Source organism: Schistocerca gregaria, chromosome 4, assembly GCF_023897955.1.
Source record: "Schistocerca gregaria isolate iqSchGreg1 chromosome 4, iqSchGreg1.2, whole genome shotgun sequence".
Lineage (NCBI taxonomy): Eukaryota > Metazoa > Arthropoda > Insecta > Orthoptera > Acrididae > Schistocerca > Schistocerca gregaria.
Window position 1 is genome coordinate 430,161,123 of NC_064923.1, and position 19,850 is coordinate 430,180,972.

The window sequence follows — 19,850 nt, forward strand, 5'->3', positions numbered from 1 at the left end:
ATTTCACCTTAACATTATACTAAGGCATAAAATGCTATTCTTAGAAATAGACGTTCTAGAGAATGTGTGAAGGTGGCGAGCCTTCCACAACTGCACATGATAATTTTAAATTAGCTGTAAAAATTCTGTTTAATGTAATTTTCTTTTTATGCTAGACTGGCAATGGGAAGGAAAGCGTTTCTGAAGAAGAGAGATTTGTTAACATCGAGTATAGATTTAAGTGTCAGGAAGGCGTTTCTGAAAGTATTTGTATGGAGTGTGGCCATATATGGAAGTGAAACATGGATGATAAATAGTTTAGACAAGAAGAGAATAGAAGCTTTGGAAATGTGTTGCTACAGAAGGATGCTGAAGATTAGATGGGTAGATCACATAACTAATGAGGAGGTATTGAATAGAATTGGGGAGAAGAGGAGTCTGTGGCACAACTTGACTAGAAGAAGGGATCGGTTGATAGGACATGTTCTGAGGCATCAAGGGATCACCAATTTAGTATTGGAGGGCAGTGTGGAGGGTAAAAGTCGTAGAGGGAGACCAAGAGATGAATACACTAAGCAGATTCAGAAGGATGTAGGTTGCAGTAGGTACTTGGAGATGAAGAAGCTTGCACAGGATAGAGTAGCATGGAGAGCTGCATCAAACCAGTCTTAGGACTGAAGACCACAACAACAACAACAACAACAACAACAACAACAACAACTCCACCCCTGCAAGTCATGTCCCTCAGATACTCCCTCTTTATGTCCTATTGTACTGGAATATATGTTTCAGTGTACATTCATTCATTCATTCATTCCATTCCATTCCATTCCATTCATTCCACCGAAGGAAGAAATGCAGAGATGCGAAACAAATCTAGATGTGCATTAACATAAGACAAGCAATTCATAAATCTCAAGTTGTATGCGTAAATTGTTAATGCTAGCTGTGCTTATAGCGAATAAATTAGAAGGAAAATACTTCTTTCAACAGAGCTGCTGTGTAATCATTTATATTGAATACTTGTGTGTCAGCTTAGTATTTACTTGTTTACTCTGGTTTCAAAGAATGTGGTTGCTTACATATGTAAATACTGAATCTTGTTCGTAATACATTACCTCTTAGCATGTAACTTGAGATTGAACACTTAACTGAACTTTTCTCTCCATTTATCTAGCTATTCAGATGACAGGTAGGAGTGACTAGTGAGGTTTGTTTTTAATTTTTTTAAGTGATTGACATTCTTGATCCCTTTCTTTATGTTAGACAGGTGTTTGTGGGATACTTGTGCACTCGAGTACATAATTCCACTCTGAACTGTAGACAGGGAGGCAAAGTCAACAGGAAATAATCATCAAACCACTGTGAGGTGTATGATGAAGGGAACCTCCCACTGTGCCACATATTAAGGCTTCTCCCTGTTTCATTTGCATGTGTAATGCTGGAAGAATGATTGCATAAACACCTCTGTGCATGCTGTACATAGTCTATTTTGTCTTTGCAATTACTGTTTGAACCATGTGTGGAGAAGTATAATACATTACAAAGTACCTCACTTAAAACTGGTTCTTGGGACTTTATAATTAGGACAGTTTGTGTCTAGCTTCATGTTATATGGACAGAAAATAAATAAACAAAAGTGTCTGCCAGGTCAGTTTTTTCGGTCTCTCTGACACACTCTACTATGGGCCAAACAAACCTGCAACTGTTTGTGCAGCCCTTCTTTGTGTACATTCAGTGCTCCTGTTAGTCCTATTTGATATGGGTCCCACATTCTTGACCAGTCTTTTAAGATAAGTTAGATAAGTGTTTGTAAGCACTTTTGTAGACTGGCTGCATTTTCTTAGAGAGTTACCCATGACCCATAATCTACCACTTACTTTACCTGCTACTGAATGTGTATATTCATTCCATCCCTACAAATTGTTACAACAACCTATTTTTGAGTTGACCAATTCTAAATAAGAGGCACTGATGAGTAAATAGTAAAAGTTTTATTTGTCTATGGGCCATTCTGTACAATATGTCATGTTTACGTGGAGTTTTATTTATTTATTTTAAATTATATGAATATGTCAATAAAATATATAGTTATCTTAATATAAGAAGCTAAAAACACTGATAAACGCACAGATTGTATTAGTATAAACACTGATAAATGCACAGATTGTATTAGTATGATTCATGGAGCTACACAAATATATTTCAACGAATTCCATTTAGGCCTACATTACTAAGCGATTGTCCTGGATCTAGTTGCAGTTTGCTTATCTGACATCTTTCAGGTCCAACAAGAATTTGATTTTCAATACTTTGTGCAGTTATTGATAGAATTTAAAACTTTAAAATTCTTTCATAACGTACTCATTAAGAGGTATATTCTTGTGTTAAAAGTTGAACACAATAAGACAAGTGTTAAAGTTAGAAACTGTGTGTTTCTCTTGAGGCAGCATACCTGGCAGTGAGTGAATATCTGAGCTTTATTTATCCATTGCTTGAGAATGAGAGCACTTAAGAACTTACAACAAACTTTGCATATAATTTCAAACCTTCACAAAGTGATGAAAGGAGAAAAAGTTTATCAATACTACATTTGTGCTGTTGATGCAGTACAACTTTACATCGGGCAAGGCATTTTAATTTATTACTTCATTACTGCCCAACACAGTTTTCAGACAGTATCCACATATACTACTAAATGTACTTGCAAATTGTATCATTGTATGACACCTAAGTCAGGAGATAGGACATTATAGACATTTAGAGGTGTAAAAAACTAGCTTCTGCTTAAAATACTCTGCAGTAAAGCTTCTACATCAGGCATGGAGTTTTGATATATTACTTCTTTATTACTAACTTTATTTGCAACACGCTATGCAGACAGTACCTACATATATCAGTGAATGTATATACAAAATTAAATCGTTGTATGGCACATAGTTCAGGAGATATGACACCATAAACATCGAGAAGTATTAAAAACTTGCTTTTTGCTTAGAATTGGGCACAAATTATCTAGACCATATCCAACTAGTGTTTAATAATTACAGAACTTTGTGACTCACAACAAAGTTTAAGCATCATTTCAAACTTTTGTGGTTTTTATGTGTAATGTCAAATATTTAACATATTAACTCATTTGTAATCAGATGTTTGAAGCTGTTTCATATGCGGGAGCTTGACTGTTCAATCAGGGGTTTACTGGTTCTTATCTATGCTAAAATAACAAAAAAGAACAATGATTGCATACAGATGAATATAACATATATTAAAGTCAATTGGTGCTTTCTGAAAATTTTTACACACATTTATACTGTTACGTACAAATGTACTACTTTAATTTTTAGCTGCAAAACATTCTTCAACACTATATGGATAGATATTAACCAAGTGGCATTTTAGTTCACTTTTGAAAACAGCAATATTTTCTGTCATTTTTGTATAGTGTGATAAACAATTGTATAGAAAGCACCCACCATTTGCAGGCTACTCATCAGTTAATTTGGGCTGGTTTCCATCATTGTAATAATCATTTTTACATATCTTACACTCCTGTGTATCTCTGTTCTTTTACATATCTTACAGTCCTGTGCATCTCTGTTTAACAATGTAGCACAGTTTTTGCGGAAATAATTGTTTCAGACACCTATAGTGATGATACTGTTAGTATGTTTATTTCCCCGAATTCAGTTCTGCAGGATTACCTAGGAAGTCATTTTGTTATACTGTATACTGTACAGCTTCAGTAATATTTTGTATATGCACATTTGCAGTAGTCCCCCAAACCAGGATATCATATGATAGTTCAAAAGGACTAGCCTGTGGTACAATGTTAGTAATGTTTGTGTGTTTACTGACATGGTATTTTTCCCATGAAAATACTCTTGAACATATTTTATGACAGTTGTTATTTGTATTATTCTCCCATCTCAAGTACCTATCTACCATCATGCCCAAGAATTAATAATTTTCTGTCTCACTTATATGCAAGTCTCCTAACTTGATAGTAGTAGTGTTCAATTTATGTGTTTTGTTTGTGTATGCGCAAATGTGTATGGAAGTGATTTCATGAATTCAAAGGTACTTAAAAAGGTCTCTGCAGCTCAAGGGCACCCATATCTGGGGGCTTGTGGAGAGGGCACCCCATCCCACACATCCCTCTTTAGCTCTGAGGGGAAAGGAAAAGATATTCAGATGTTTTTCTTCCAAGAAAACCATTTAAAAGTCAGTATTACACAGGTTTTTAACAGAGTTGGAACTGGAACCTTTTTTATTGCTACTTGTAAGTTGCCATCAGTCTTTCCAAAATACTAAAATACTCCACACTCACAAGTCTAGCACACCCCTCCTCCCCAACAACATAAGGGCATCCTTCTGCAGTTATCTACTTGATACAATATTTTTACAGCTTTTTTTGTGCTGAATAAATATTTCATGTACTTTAGATGCACTGCCTACAAGAATTATTCTACAAGACATCAGGCAGTGAAAATACGAAAAAATAAGCGTATACCCTAAAAGAGACAATTCTAAGAACATATCATACTGGTCTGAATGTAATATTTTTTTCTATATTTTCACTCCATTTTAATTTATCTAGCTGGGCCACAGGGAATATTTTACACATAGTGATTCATTTTGTATGTTACCATTAATTTCTCATGAAGTGAAGGGAACAACTTACTAACACACACACACACACACACACACCTCTGTACAGCGATATTGTGCCGAGCTCAATAATTTATGAAGGCTTAAGAACAAGAGTGGGTCCAGTATCGATCATTGTGGAGCCTCTGTTACATTGGTCCGTTCTGCGGCTTGTTTCATACCTATGACACAGTCTGTGAATGAGAACATCTGCTTTCTGTTGTGAAGGTAAGATTCCATCCATGGAAGAGAGGTGCCATTAATGCCATAAAATTTTAGTTTGTTAAGTAGAATATTGTGGCCCACACATTCAAAGGATTGTTCTCTGGATAAAATATGTTAATCTGAGAAATTATCCATCCGTTATCATTGCTTTTGTTCAGTTTTACCCTTGGTTGGTTTCAGGGGAAATGAAATTCATAGGGCTGTAAAAACATGTTTAAAAAAGAGTTAAATTTTCCATCTCTGCTCTGTTTTATAAATCTCTTTCCAGCATTTTTTTAACACCATGATCGAGTCACTGTTCATGATTCTGTGATTCAGGACTTTTCTTCTTGATCTTGTTAAAATCTGTCCATCATGGTCAAATAAAATATTGGTTTTATATCTAAATCACTGAAGGTATTCTCCAATATGTTCACACTACCAAACTCTTCTGTAAACTCATTTAAATTATGGCAAATATAATTTCTTTGCTCTTTCACATTAAAACAGACCAGAGACTTAAAAATATTTAGTGACAGTCCTATGGGACCGTTTGTGCTAGCTTTACATGAATGTGCACTTAAACACACATCCATGCATACCTTACTAACTTTATTTTTCTGTTTCTGCTACTGCTGCCCTATTATGTAATGGTTTTTGTCTATAATGCTTAAAAAATTAATGTACCACACCATACCATATTTTTGAAATATAATGAATAAAGACAACCACTCACTGCAAAAGTTTGAATGACGAACTACAGTGCTTAGTTTCGTCTTTATCTGTCAGTGTACTGCTCAGCACTTCTGTGTACTGTGAGCAGTTGTCTATGTTCATAACATTTTTCATACTCACCCAGGATTTTCCGTTATCACATTGAACATATTTATTTTTTAATCTTTTACTGTGCATTTGTTTTTGTTCTTTCTTTTTACATATATCATATGGAACTAACAAGTGTATATAAGAATGTGAATTTTTCACTGTTTTAGGCAGTCCAAAGGAATTGGTGTCCCAATTTCGACTGACTTATTCAATGATACTGAGACTTTTACGTGTAGAGAAGATTTCTGTGGAAGACATGATGTCCCGATCATTCATGGAATCTGGGAAAAAGCAAAACGAGGAGAAGATAAAGAAAGATTTGCAGGAAGTGGAAAGTAAATTGGCTGAGCAACCTTCACAGTCATATCTTGGCTCCCTCTTCTCAGAAATGGCAGCATTTTATGATGTAGCTACTGAATATATTGAACTGTTGAACACATTGAGGGTATGTACTTGTTGTCTTTGCTGTTAGTTGATAAAAGGACAAGATTGACATGAAGAGAAAAGTTCCCTTGGGCCATGTTTGTAATTCCGTGTTTGAATTCTTCTTCTTACCTTTTTTTTATTTATTTACTTATTTATATCTAAAAACAAAGATGATGTAACTTACCAAATGAAAGCATTGGTATGTTGATAGAGACACTAACAAACACAAACACACACACACACACACACACACACACACACACACACACACACACACACAAAATTCAAGCTTTCGCAACCCACGGTTGCTTCATCAGGACAGAGGGAAGGAGAGGGAAAGACGAAAGGATGTGGGTTTTAAGGGAGAGGGTAAGGAGTCATTCCAACCACGGAAGCGGAAAGACTTACCTTAGGGGGAAAAAGGGACAGGTATACAATCGCGCTGATACACACACACACACACACACACACACACACACACACACACACACACACACACACACACACACACACACAAAAAGCAGACGTGTGTGTGTGTGTGTGTGTGTGTGTGTGTGTGTGTGTGTGTGTGTGTGTGTGTGTGTGTGTGTGTACCTGTCCCTTTTTCGCCCTAAGGTAAGTCTCTCCGCTCCCGGGATTGGAATGACTCTTTACCCTCTCCCTTAAAACACACATCCTTTCGCCTTCCCTCTCCTTCCCTCTTTCCTGATGAAGCAACCGTGGATTGCGAAAGCTTGAATTTTGTGTGTGTGTGTGTTTGTGTTTGTTAGTGTCTCTATCAACATACCAACACTTTCATTTCATAAGTTACATCATCTTTGTTTTTAGATATATTTTTCCCATGTGGAATATTTCCATCTATTATATTTACTTATTTATTTGCTATTAAATGTGACAAAACATACACGAGCTTAAAAGTATGAGACTGTACATGTAATTCTTTTGAAACCCAAATTAACACCATAACACTGTGGATTTAAAATGCACACATTCTTAACTTACACAGTTACATTTATAGGAAAAAGCACTGATAGTACAGTGCTTTAGATCTTATTTTTACTCAGCTCCATGATTCAGTTCTGCGTCAAATGGATACCTACAGATGCCATTTCTTCTGAGCCCTCTTAAATTTTTCAACCACCACCGTTTTGAGCTCAGTGATTAAAAAGGAGTCTAGTACATGACTCCTTTGATTCATGGACTGCTTTCCTTAGTCTGTCTCTTCTAGAGTATAAGTGAAAATCTTCTCTCCTCCATGTATTTTATCATGAAATTCCATATTTCTGCTAGTAAATTTTACGTCCTCTATTACTATTTTAATTGTTTAGTACATACACATTGCATATACAGTCGAAAATTAAAATTTATAAATAAATCTTCACATGTAGTTCTCAATTTGACTTTAGCTACTATCCTCAATGCTTTCTTCTGTAATACGAAGACTTCATTCATTGATATTTGACATGTTTCCCCCGTAGTAAAATATCATATGACAGAAAACGGTACACAGGTCCAAAATATATTATCCATACTCTTTCTAAATTTAGATATGAGGTTATCCTTCTTCAAGCAAATAAACTAGTTGTTAGTATCAGATTTATTACACTGAACTAGTGTCCTTTAGAATGAATGACAAAAGACAGAGAATGCATATAATGATGAACAAAGAGTAAATGTGTACACATCTCTGAAAACTAGAAACTTTATCCTTAAGCATGCTGAACCTAATTGGAAGCACGGTCAACCTTTATAACACCCTTGCTGTTTCACCAAGTGTGTATGTCCTTTTACATGATTAAGTTTTGCAAATAAATAAATAAATTTATTTTTGCTACATGGTGTCACCAGTTTAATCAGCATCTGAATAAACTACTTTAGTTCTCTAACACTGCTGGAGTACTTTATACCATCATCTTCTGTTTTAGTCAGATACCAGAAAACTCTCTTTACCACTTGCTGATATCCCTTATTATGATCATTGAGAAACCAGCTCACACTGTTGACAAATGAAATGCCTGGTTGTGGGTGGATAAGAGGCAAAAGCATAAGTGATCTTACTGCTCATGGTACAGTATTTTCTCAACCTTGGATTGTTTTCTTGGTGGATAATAAATGTACATTAGGATCGACTGGAACACTTAAACCATTTGCATCACTCATGCCAAACTCTTCAATTATTATTTTTGTGTCAGTGTCCCATATTAACATTTTCTTTCATGCGTGATCTCACTCACTCCCACTTCCATCTCTGATAGTAATCTCATGAAACAATGATCATCTCTGATTATAATACAAAAAGATTTGTCTGGTGATGTGACAGCTTTATGAATCACTTCTCTCTGTTTTGATGCCATAAGCTCATCATCTGCATATAATGCTAACATAACAACTACACCACTGATTTTACCATGTAACAAATGGGGATCAGTGTCATCTGTTTGAAAATTAAGCTGAAAAAGAAAATTTAAAAACTTCTTGTTTTAGCATGAAGGAACTTGCTTGAGCTTGTATAGTGACATCTCAAGCTTTAAGACTACAGGATACTTTGTGACAATACCACCCCCTCAGGTAGTTGCCATGTAGAAATGCAGTGCAAATGTGAACTGTATCATCTCTAGATCTTATTATGTGACAGTTCCCAGGAAAACTCTTAAAGAGTCATACTATATAGTTGACATACTCCTGTTCGAAGCTTTTCACACAAAGCTGTTCTTTCTAGAGAGCAGTCTTGCCTTTGGCATCAGATAGGACTTTGAATGATCCACTTTGAGCCAGTAACTTGCTGACTACTGGTTTTAGGAACAATCTTCCAAGTTTTGTTCTCCTCATGAGATTCCAGTTCCTTTGCACATTGTGTTTCTTGAGCATTTTGAGTTAGGAACAGAAACTGCTCCCCTGAAACTATTAGACGCATAATATTTAATGAAATCAGCTTCACATCTTTCTCACTTAAAATTTCTAGACACAGAACATTCCCTTGAGAACGATGTAAACATGTGCAAAGGAGTAAAAGATTGTGTGCTGGTCAGAAGCAGCAAAGATAGTAAAACATCAGGCATATGAAAACATTATATCAGCACAACAGGGTATACTACACAACACTCCCACTCTTGTTTGTAGGTTTTAAAGACTCAATCAATGGTGATTTACAATTAGCCTGACAGTGCTTCTGTAAACCGGGTGCCAGTTGATCTTCTGGCTTAACATAAGAAACAATAACAGTATCATAATTTATTTTTTCACGAACATAATGGGACTTTATATCGATATGTTTAATCCTTTTGTGATGTTCATTGTTTCTCATTAATAGTAATGCACTTTGCTTGTCAACAAGAAATGGTGTAGGTCGCCTCATGTTAACTCCAAGCTCCTTTAACAGTGTACAAAGCCAGTTGATTTCAGTAACTGTATCAGATGCTGCAACATAATCTGCTTCTTTCATAGATCTGGCTACACATTTTTGCATACTACAAGATGTCCATATAATGTGTCCACTGGTCAGTGCCTGTTGTTGAATAGCGAGTATCAGTATGTAATTTCTAAGACTTTCCTGGCGATTTGCTGACATCTCGTAAAATCGGGTGTACTGCCGGTGGTCCGCGTCTTCCCAACACGATATTTCGACATCGTAACTCGGCGTCTTCATCAGGTGTTCCCTGAGACTGGCTGGCGAGCTGACCTCGTCCCATATTTATGCCTGGGCGGTGTGTGGTGCTCCCTATGCCGTCCGCGCCCGCTGTGGCCATTTCTGTCAGTGGTATCAGTCTCTAGGTGCTTCCTCTTCGGTCCGCTCCCGTTGCGGCTCTCTTCTGAGGTATCGGACGTCCCAAGGCGTTCCCTATTGGGTCCGCGCCCGATAGGCGCAATCCTAGCTCTGCAGAAGCTCCTTATGCTGTCCGCGACCGTGGCGAGTTTCCCTCGTGGCCGAGCCATTGGCCTTCTGAACCCAGTATGCGCCTGTGAGGTGCGCTTCCTGTGGCATCCGGCTGTTGTTGGAGCTGCATATTTTGATGGCCATCCTCCAAGGAGCTTGCTGCCGCCTGGTGTCGCGTGTGCCTTTCTGTTCCGTTACTTATACCCTTGGACGTCTGTAGTTCATTCCTGGAGGATGGAACTTCCTTCCGTTGTTTCTGTAGTAGTTCCAAAGCAGGATTCCACTCAGTACTAAGCTGATATCCTGCTTCTCGGTTGATCAAGTTCTCCATCATCTTGATTTCAATCGATTCATTAATGACACTAGCCCAGAATCAGGGGGTCTGAGCCAGGATCCTAGTTTTGTCATACTCAATGGTGTGCTCAAGGCCAAGGCAATGTTCTGCTATTGCAGATTTAGTTACCTGTCGTAACCTGGTGTGTCTCTGGTGTTCTTTACATCTTATTTCAACTGTTCTTGTAGTTTGACCGATGTAAGCCATCCCGCATTCACACGGTATATGGTAGACACCAGGTTTCCTTAACCCCAAATCATCCTTGACAGTTCCAAGGGGCCTAGAGACTGATACCACCGACAAAAATGGCCACAGCGGGCGTTGACTGCATAGGGAGCACCACACACCGCCCAGGCATAAATACGGGACGAGGTCAGCTCGCCAACCAGTCTCAGGGAACACCTGATGAAGACGCCTAGTTACGACGTCGAATTATCGTGTTGGGAAGACGCGGACCACCGGCAGTATACCCGATTTTACGAGATGTGAGTATCAGTATCCCCAGCAAAATCGGCATCTAAATGCATATGAAGTTTAAGCTTATTACTATAGTGTTCAATTTTGCTGTCTGTTGTACCTTGAAGATATTTTAGGATCGTTTAACACCAGTCCAATGCTCAGGCCCAGAGTTGTTAAGAAACTGACTGACTTTAACTTGGCAGAAAAATATCAGGTCATGTCACTGTGTCAGCAAACATCAGTCTACCTACAGCCTCATGAAATGGAACATTTTCCATAGATTTCTTGTCTTCATTCTCTCCTTTTGTTTAATTTTTGTAGTAAATTTGCATTTTCACTAATGAAGCCTTCAGGATGTTTCATGCATATCTTCGTGCAAATCACCATTGAGAAAATAAGTTTTCATATAAAATTGCTTCATGTCCATATCGTGCACTCCTGCCAAAGCCAAAAGAATGTGAATTGATCCATACCAAACAGCAGGTGAATAGGTTTCTCCATAATCAAGTCCAGTTTTCTGAAAATAGCCTTTTGCACATAATCTAGCTTTTTACCTCATTAAGCTACCACTTATTTTACTTTTAATTTTGTGAAACCACTTACAACCAACAGTGTGGCAGTCTGGAGATAGATACATTAAAACCCAGGTATTATTTATTTTATTTATTTATGCATTTATTTTACCTGGCAAGATTTAGATCCAATGAAGATATGGCATCTCTCATTGCTCCCTGAAAGTTTGCTCATGATCAATAATTGCTGCATAAATCAGATAATTTCAGAAATGAACAGGAGTGCAAAACTTATCATGATGCCTGAAGTTTTTTCCCTGTTTGAGAAGCCTAATCAGTAACATAGGCTTCATGGTCTTGCACAAATTCCTCTTTGTTTTCAACAGGTTGTTATAATTCATGCCAGGAAACTGTATTCGTATATAATGTTGTTGGCTTTGAGTTCTGTAGGATATCCTGTGGCATTTGCATTGAAAATAACGTCTTGTGCCACAGTTGTCTTCCTTGTTGCAGGATCAAATAGCCTATAATTGTTACTGTAACCAACCAGTACCATCTTCTTTGAGTTACTTGGAAATTTAGATTGAAATTGTTTACCAGTATGCATAAAGCATTCAGCACCAAATTTTCTCATATGCTTTAATCCTCATTTCTCATAAGGCATCTCCACTGACAAAACCGTTTGTATGAATTTCTAGTGTGGCAATTGGTTTCTCCCACCATCCTTACTGGTGCCTTTTACACTAGCTCAGTTGAGAGTCTGTTTGCTGATCTACCACTGTCCTACCACTGTGACTTTCTCCTCAGCAGGTATGCATGCCGTTTGCCATGCTTGGCCAGCCATCCTACGCCGCCTCCTTCGATGACTCCTTTGATCGCCAGTATGGGGTGCGTCCCTCTTTTCTGTTACCTCCTGGAGTCTGCTTTTGGCTGTTGCTCTGGTGGCTTAACTTGACACTAACTGCAGCTTTCCTGGTGGATGTGAACCCTTCACCACCTTGGCTTTGTGCAGCGGCCCATGTTCACCTTGGACTTCATGTGCTTCCTAAAAGCTTACTCCAGCCTCGCTCAGTCACCTTCAATTTCATGACCTTCACATGGAACTTTGCAATAGTACTTTTGTGTACACTGATGTTTCTCAAATTGCCCATGGTGTCGAGTGTGTCTTCATCATTGGCACTGACGTTTTTCGGTATCAGCTTCCGGTACACTGCTCAGTATTTACAGCAGAGTCCTTTGCACTGTATCAGGCCACAGAGTACATCCAGCAACACAGGCTTCTTCAATTGTGTCCTCTGCTCAACACTCTGTGCCCTTCAAAGTCTCTGTGCAACGGATCCAGGAAAACTGTCACTTGCTCACTCTATATAGAGCCACTGTGATGTTTATGTGGGTTCTTGGTCATGTGGGTCTGCCAGGAAACGAGGCTCCTGGCACTGCTGCCAAGGCTGCAGTCCTCATACCTCAGCCCACTAGTTCCTATATTCCCACTGATGATCTCTGTGATGCTGTCTGTCAGGAGGTGGTGTCACTTTGGCATCACCATTGGTCCTCCCTTCGTGATAAGCTCCACATCAGCCTCTCCCAGCAGCTTGGACGATCTCCTCTCTGCCTTCCTGTTGTGAGGAAGTCATTTTAACTAAATTGCATACTGGGCACTGCATTTTTAACCATTGCATTTTGTGAAGTGGTGCTCCCCCACCACTTTGTGTACATTATGTCCATATTTTAACTGTCTGCCATTTCCTGACAGAATGCCCATTTTTTAACTGTTTACATTCCTACTTGGGTTTGCCATCTGAGTTATTGGCTGTTTTAGTGATCAGCACGTGGGCTGTCAACTGGGATTTTTCTTTTTATCCTTCATAGCAATATGGCTAAGGCCATTTAATTTTTAGTTCTGAACCTCCATTTCTCTGTAATGTATTTTATAGACCTTTCTCCATGCCCCTGTTTTTAGCTGTCTTCTCTTACGTCTATTGGGACTGACATGTAGTCGTTTTTTTAACTCCTCTTTCTCTTCGTATTCCATAGTTTTGACTTGGGCTCATATGACCCCAGTTGTTTGTGTGCCCTAAAACAAAACAATCAAAGCATAAGGCACCTCATCACAATTACGCTTACATGTACAGTGATTTAATGTACAGACTGCTGTACTGCCAACTCTGTCCAAAGAGTATTTGGAAGACCAGAATCGATAAGCATTGTTCAAGCACTTTTCACTGTAGATCTGATTTCAGATTTAGATTTACTATTCTGCTCTGATGTATATGGTGAACCAGTTTCATGGATGGTACCAGGCTTCTTGAAATGGTTATGAAGCTTATAATTAACCAAGTCTGTTCCATTTACAGTACTAATAACTTAAAACTTAATCCTTTCCCGCCCTTCCCCCAACTGTTGAAACCCTGAGAATATATACAAACCTATATGAAGTACAGTCATCTTCAAATACAACAAAATAGTTGGGTCCACCTAGTGATGTGTGTGGTATCTATCCACATACATCAGCATGAATAAATTCTTCTGGAGCACAGGCACAAGTCTGAAAACTTGATCTAAATCCCTTCCTATGCAGTATATATCATATTGACATGTTTCACAGAAAAACTTAAAAGCTTACATAAGGCATTTGATTTTATTTCTGGAATCAAACTACAGTTGGGCACTCTCTTTAAGTTTTCAGAATAGACATCTCCCAACCTCTTGTGCAATAAGTCAGATGATGCACAATTTCTTGTTCCACATTTTCCATACAAAATAACATCCCATAACACTGATTTTCAGCTTTTACACCACTTGCCCCCAGCCCCTCACCAAGTACATTGATCTTATTGTTTGTTAAATATGACTTCCAAACTAATTACACACCATGTATTGTCCAGTGTACAAGGTTCCCTTACACCATTTACTAGTGCATTCAACTTGACTGATCCAATACCTTGAGCATTCACATTTGAATTATCTCTTTTGTGAACAGGAACTTCAAACTTCCCTAGTGGTTTAAGCATTAAAAACCATTTCTTGTGTGACATCATGTGTTTTGATGTGCTATCAGCAAGTCAAACATTTTCACAATTAGTAGCTAAAATGTTCCTAATTTCTGCACTCAGAACTTGATGTTTAGGTTCTTGAATTTCACTTGACTATTTCATCAGTCTTTCCTTGCACTCAGCCTTATAATTCCAATAATAGCACTCAACATTCTTCTTATTCACAGAACTTTTGCTTAAATTGCTGAAGCTTTTCATTCTGTGATTACCATTAACAGCAGCAAATGCAGTCGTCATTTCATCAGTCTGCGGCAAATGTTGCTCCTCTGTCAGTAACGTTGCTGTTAAATTATCAGAAGTGTGCCTCTTTTCATCACACGAGTCCCACCTTATAACAAAGGGACCATATTTTGCCGGAAGCCCACCTAAAACTTTGGCAGTCTTGTCTGTATCTCCCAATGGTTCACAAACATCTGCAAGTGACAGTGCTAATGTTTTAACTTTACTAATATGTTGTGCAGTAGTATCACAGAGTGCCATCTCGTAACTAAAGAACTGTTGTTTCAGTGCTGCTTTATTTATTGTGGATCGTGACTCTTGAATCATCTTAAGCCTATTTCGTGTACATTTGCTGTAGCACATGCTATAACAGTTTACAGCTGGTCAAATTCCATACCAGACAAAATAAGATGTGCAAGTTCTGTGCACCCCTGCATTCACTAGTCTTACTTTACTTTTGTTAACAACATCTAACAATTTCTCAACTCAAAAGATAATTTCCATTTGATACTTCCATAAATGAAAATTACCTCCATCAGATTGTTTGGTGCTGGAAAGCTTCATTCACTACATCTTTTACTTTTTCACTTTCCAACTAAAGCCTTCAATGTAACTGAATGCCCTTTGGAGATTTGATTGATGCAAAGAACGTAAAGCCTTATCACAGTAAATTAATGTTTTTCTGGTGTTATTACCTATTGGACAGGCTGTGATTAAATTGTAACAACATATGATGAATGAATTTCATTTCTTGAATAAAACACACACACTCAAGGCACAAAACACTTCCTTGAAAACAATGTAAACATATGCAAAAGAATAAAGATTGTGTGCTGGTCAGCAGCAGTAAAGATAGTTGAACTTCAGGTAGACAAAGACATTGCATCAGCACAGTAAGCCATGCTAAGCAATAGCTGTAAATGGTAGAGATATTGTAGCCATGTCATAAGTGATCTCCAGGCATATGTCATCAACTTCTTCTGTTGCTGGTGTTGTGCTGCTACTAATTGAATGTGACATCTCAGGATCCATACACAAACTTTCTGATTTTGGTACTCTACTGTAATAAACATTCCGTCAGTATTTCCACATTTTGTTGATCAATTGGCATGCCATTTTAAATGCATTGTACCTTAAAGTCAATGATATGGTGATTTTCATCATTGTCACTATGTCTGATACATTTTCTCAAACATTTCGGAGCTGCGATGGCAGATTTTGGACTTTAGCTATGTGCGTAATGACCAAATCATTTGTATCTATCTGATAGACATGAAAATGCTACATTAATGTTAACTTACTTGTTTCTGATTGTTAGTTGTGGACCAAATGCAGCTTGTTCCAGAATGCATATGTTATTTCACAAGCTAATGGTTTTTACAATTGATCTTTGTCTAATGATGTGGAAATTAGAAACATAACATTGGCGTTGTCTTATTTGTGCTTTCACGGCCACATCAGCTTTAGTGGTTGTACTCATGTTCCAATCGCAACATGAAAATTCCATAGACCTTGAGAACTGCCAGTTCTGGAAGACCCAGGCTTGATCATTCTTCTCACTTAATGTTGCAACACACCTCCCACAACATTGCTTCAGCCATTGTAGTTTATTTTTTGTTAAAGCACATCACAAGCAGGGTAACAAAATTTTGCCTAGTAACTACAACTGACAGTGTTTCTCTGAGTAACTTCTCGTGCTACCACTTGTCTAGTTCTCTCAGTGTGTGTTTCTTCTTTAGATCATGCCATGTAGGAAGGAGAGAGTCACAGCAACAGGTAAGTTTGGAGGGGATGAGGTTTGTGTAGCGCAGTGGCAATGTGTGAGCAAACCATGTCCACTTTGCCAGTGTGTGTTGCTGCACACAACAGTCAGTTGCATTTACCTGTGAACATGGTATTATACGTTCATATCTATGAGAAGAACATAAATTTTAAAACCGATTTGAATCAACTGTCTACATGAGAGATGTGCTGCTCCACAGCTGGCGTGTGATGCTGGAAGGCAAGAACAGCTGACACAACTTTATGAATATGTCAAAATGCAATTTGTCTGAAAAAGAGAATTGTATAACGCTAAGGTCATCGAAACTGGCTACAATATTTATCATCAAACACCAAACAAAATCATTATATTTTCTTGACAATTGCTTCTGTTCCATAGAATTAAAAAATAATGTGTGTGTGTGTGTGTGTGTGTGTGTGTGTGTGTGTGTGTGTGTGTGTGTGTGTGTTTTTTTTTTTTTTTTTTTTTTTTTTTTTTTACCTGGCGGTGCAGTGTACCTGTGTATCGCAGCTTGAAGGTTATTGAGATTGACCTTGCTGGTCAATTTAATAAGCAGCAATTAATTGGAGGCCCTAATGTGTTTCGTGGACTGCATCTGAACTTTACCTGTGATGTCCAGGCATTGTTTGGAGGCAGTACTTGGCTGACACTTGCTGTTGTGTGGGGGCAATCAAGCAGATTATGGTGGCCTTGAAGCTTTGACAAACAAAAACATTTTTTAATTCATGAGTCATTAAAACCAATATTTATTATTACCTTACCTTGTACCAGTGTCTACATCATAATATCATCATGACTGCTGTCTGAGTCCGTATCTGAACTTGTGATTACAAATTTGTGGTGATAGGTTCAAGGTTATATTGATGGTAGACAATGAAAACCTTGTACCTCTATTTTGTTAAATTTTACAGGATAAGCAAAAATGATTTCTTAAAAGATATAGAAAGTGATAGAGGTAACATTGCTACATGAGTAATTACATAGTAGAAGCCTAGTTATTGACAAATTAGAAAATCCCACACACGCTCAAATCTCTCTTTGACAAAGAAGCTACTAGTTTCTGGAGTTAAGAGATTTTCACAGACAGATGGAGTTAAGAGGTTTTCATTGCCTACTACCAATATCTACCTTCACCTCCTTATCAAAGACCTCTTCCAAAAGCAATGCAGCATGCAGCCTACAATCTGCCCATGTTGAAGGGAAGATGCTGTCTATTACTTCATGCTCAAGTATTTATTATCTGCATTGTCTTGTTCTTTCCACCACATAATTTTTAACTAGTGCCCAAATTAATCCAACCCAATTATACTGAGAGGGTTTAAACACAAAATCTTGTAACCCCATTCATGTGAAGAAAAAAAAATAAAGAAAGAAAGAAAGGAAGGAAGAAAGAAAGAAAGAAAGAAAACAACAAAGTTTGTACATGCTGTTGAGCAACTTGTCTAAATTAACGAGTTGCAGGAGTTCGACGCAAGCCTGATTCATACTGTGCAGAGCAGTTTTATATTTTAAGCCAGAGCACAATACCTGCTTTTCTGGTGTTTGTACTTCGTTTTCTGTATGTAACAGCATTGGCTATTACTGTAACCAACTTCAAAGCAAGATATGGCAAGAACTATTCAGTGAACCTGTTCTTGAAATTGACAGCATTCATTTCCACATGTTGATCGCTGCTCCCTCTCTCTCTCCCTCTCTCTCTCCCTCTCTCTCTCCCTCTCCCTCTCCCTCTCCCTCTCTCTCTCCTCTCCCTCTCCCTCTCCCTCTCCCTCTCCCTCTCCCTCTCCCTCTCCCTCTCCCTCTCCCTCTCCCTCTCCCTCTCCCTCTCCCTCTCCCTCTCCCTCTCCCTCTCCCTCTCCCTCTCCCTCTCCCTCTCCCTCTCCCTCTCCCTCTCCCTCTCCCTCTCCCTCTCCCTCGCCCTCGCCCTCGCCCTCGCCCTCGCCCTCGCCCTCGCCCTCGCCCTCGCCCTCGCCCTCGCCCCCTCCCCTCCCTCCCCTCCCCCCTACCCTCCCTCCCTCCCCACCCCCCCTCCCTCCCCACCCTCCCTCCCCACCCTCCCCACCCTCCCTCCCCACCCTCCCCACCCTCCCTCCCCACCCTCCCCACCCTCCCTCCCCACCCTCCCTCCCTCCCTTTCCCCTCCCTCCCTCCCTTTCCCCTCCCTCCCTCCCTTTTCCCTCCCTCCCTCCCTCCCTTTCCCCTCCCTCCCTCCCTCCCCTCCCTCCCTTTCCCCTCCCTCCCTCCCTCCCCTCCCTCCCCTCCCCTCCCTCCCCTCCCTTCCCTTTCCCCTCCCTCCCCTCCCTTTCCCCTCCCCTCCCCTCCCCTCCCCTCCCCTCCCTAAGCCTAAAACCTTGCAAGCAGCTCTTGTGTTATCGAGCAGACATTCTTTCCTTCCAAAATTTCATTTGAGCCCTGAGGTCGAAAGTACATTACTTTTGTTTTTGAGAGGTTAACCCCCTACATTTTCATTTTCAGAATGTACTTTTTCTTTTGACTTCCTGAAGAAGATTACTAGCATCTTGTTCCCAGTAAAGACCAGATGTATCAACATTGCATGGCGCAATGAATGGTTCATTACCTTCAGTATTTGGAAGGTAATTTACATATCTTACAAAAAGAAATGGCTGAGCCTGTGGTTCCCGAGTTCAAACCTAGTGTGCTCAAATTTTGATTAAAATCATCAGTAATGGTGGCTGAAGACTTCCAGTATAAAAAGTATTGTCATTCTGCCAATGACCGTGTCATAGAGGGCAGAGAAGTGGACAGAGATTCTGGTCTGTCTCTTGCCCTTGGGGTGGGGAACTGCACCCAAAAGGCAATTCAGCAGTGATCAATGGCATGATGATTGCATTAATCCACAGGACATATGGCCCATAATTGAAAAAAATGTCATGATGATCTCAACACTGACAAAAGATTCCAGATTAGTTCCCCCTTTCAGATCTATGGGAGAGGACTGCCAAGGGGAGGAGGGGATGACCATGAGAAAAAGATGGAATAACGAATGAAAGGATAACACTCTATGAGTTGGAGGAAGGAAAGTCAGAAGTTTGAATGTGGCAGGAAAGCTAGAAAATCTGAAAAGAGAAATGCAAAGGCTCTCTCTAAATATAGTTGGGGTCACTGAAGTGAAATGGAAAGAACATAAAGATGTCTGGTTAGAAGAATATAGGATAATATAACAGCAGCAGAAAGTGGTATAACTGGAGTAGGATTCATTATGAATAGGAAGGTAGGACAAAGTGTGAGTTACTGTGAACAGTTTGCCAGTGATAGGGTTGATCTCATCACATTTGACAGCAAACCAATGGTAACAACAGTAGTTAAGCTATACATGCTGGTGCTGTAAACAGAAGATGAAGAGAGAGAAAGTATGTGAGGAAGAGAGAGAAAGTATATGAGGAAGAGAGAGAAAGTATATGAGGATATTGAATGAGTAATTCAGTATGTAAAGGGAGATGGTAACATAATTGCCGTGGGCAACTGAAATGTGGTTATAGGGGAAGGAGTAAGAGAAAGAGTTATGGGAGAACGT

General features: G+C 39.1%; 1 protein-coding gene across 1 annotated transcript in view; it reads left to right on the forward strand.

Annotated features, from left to right (window-relative positions):
* LOC126365886 (helicase SKI2W) overlaps positions 1-19,850 on the forward strand; it is a 155,122-nt gene that overhangs the window by 80,536 nt on the left and 54,736 nt on the right. The window contains exon 12 of the mRNA XM_050008586.1: positions 5,826-6,103. Within this exon, the coding sequence (XP_049864543.1) occupies positions 5,826-6,103 (278 nt within the window). The remainder of the gene's footprint in view (positions 1-5,825; positions 6,104-19,850) is intronic.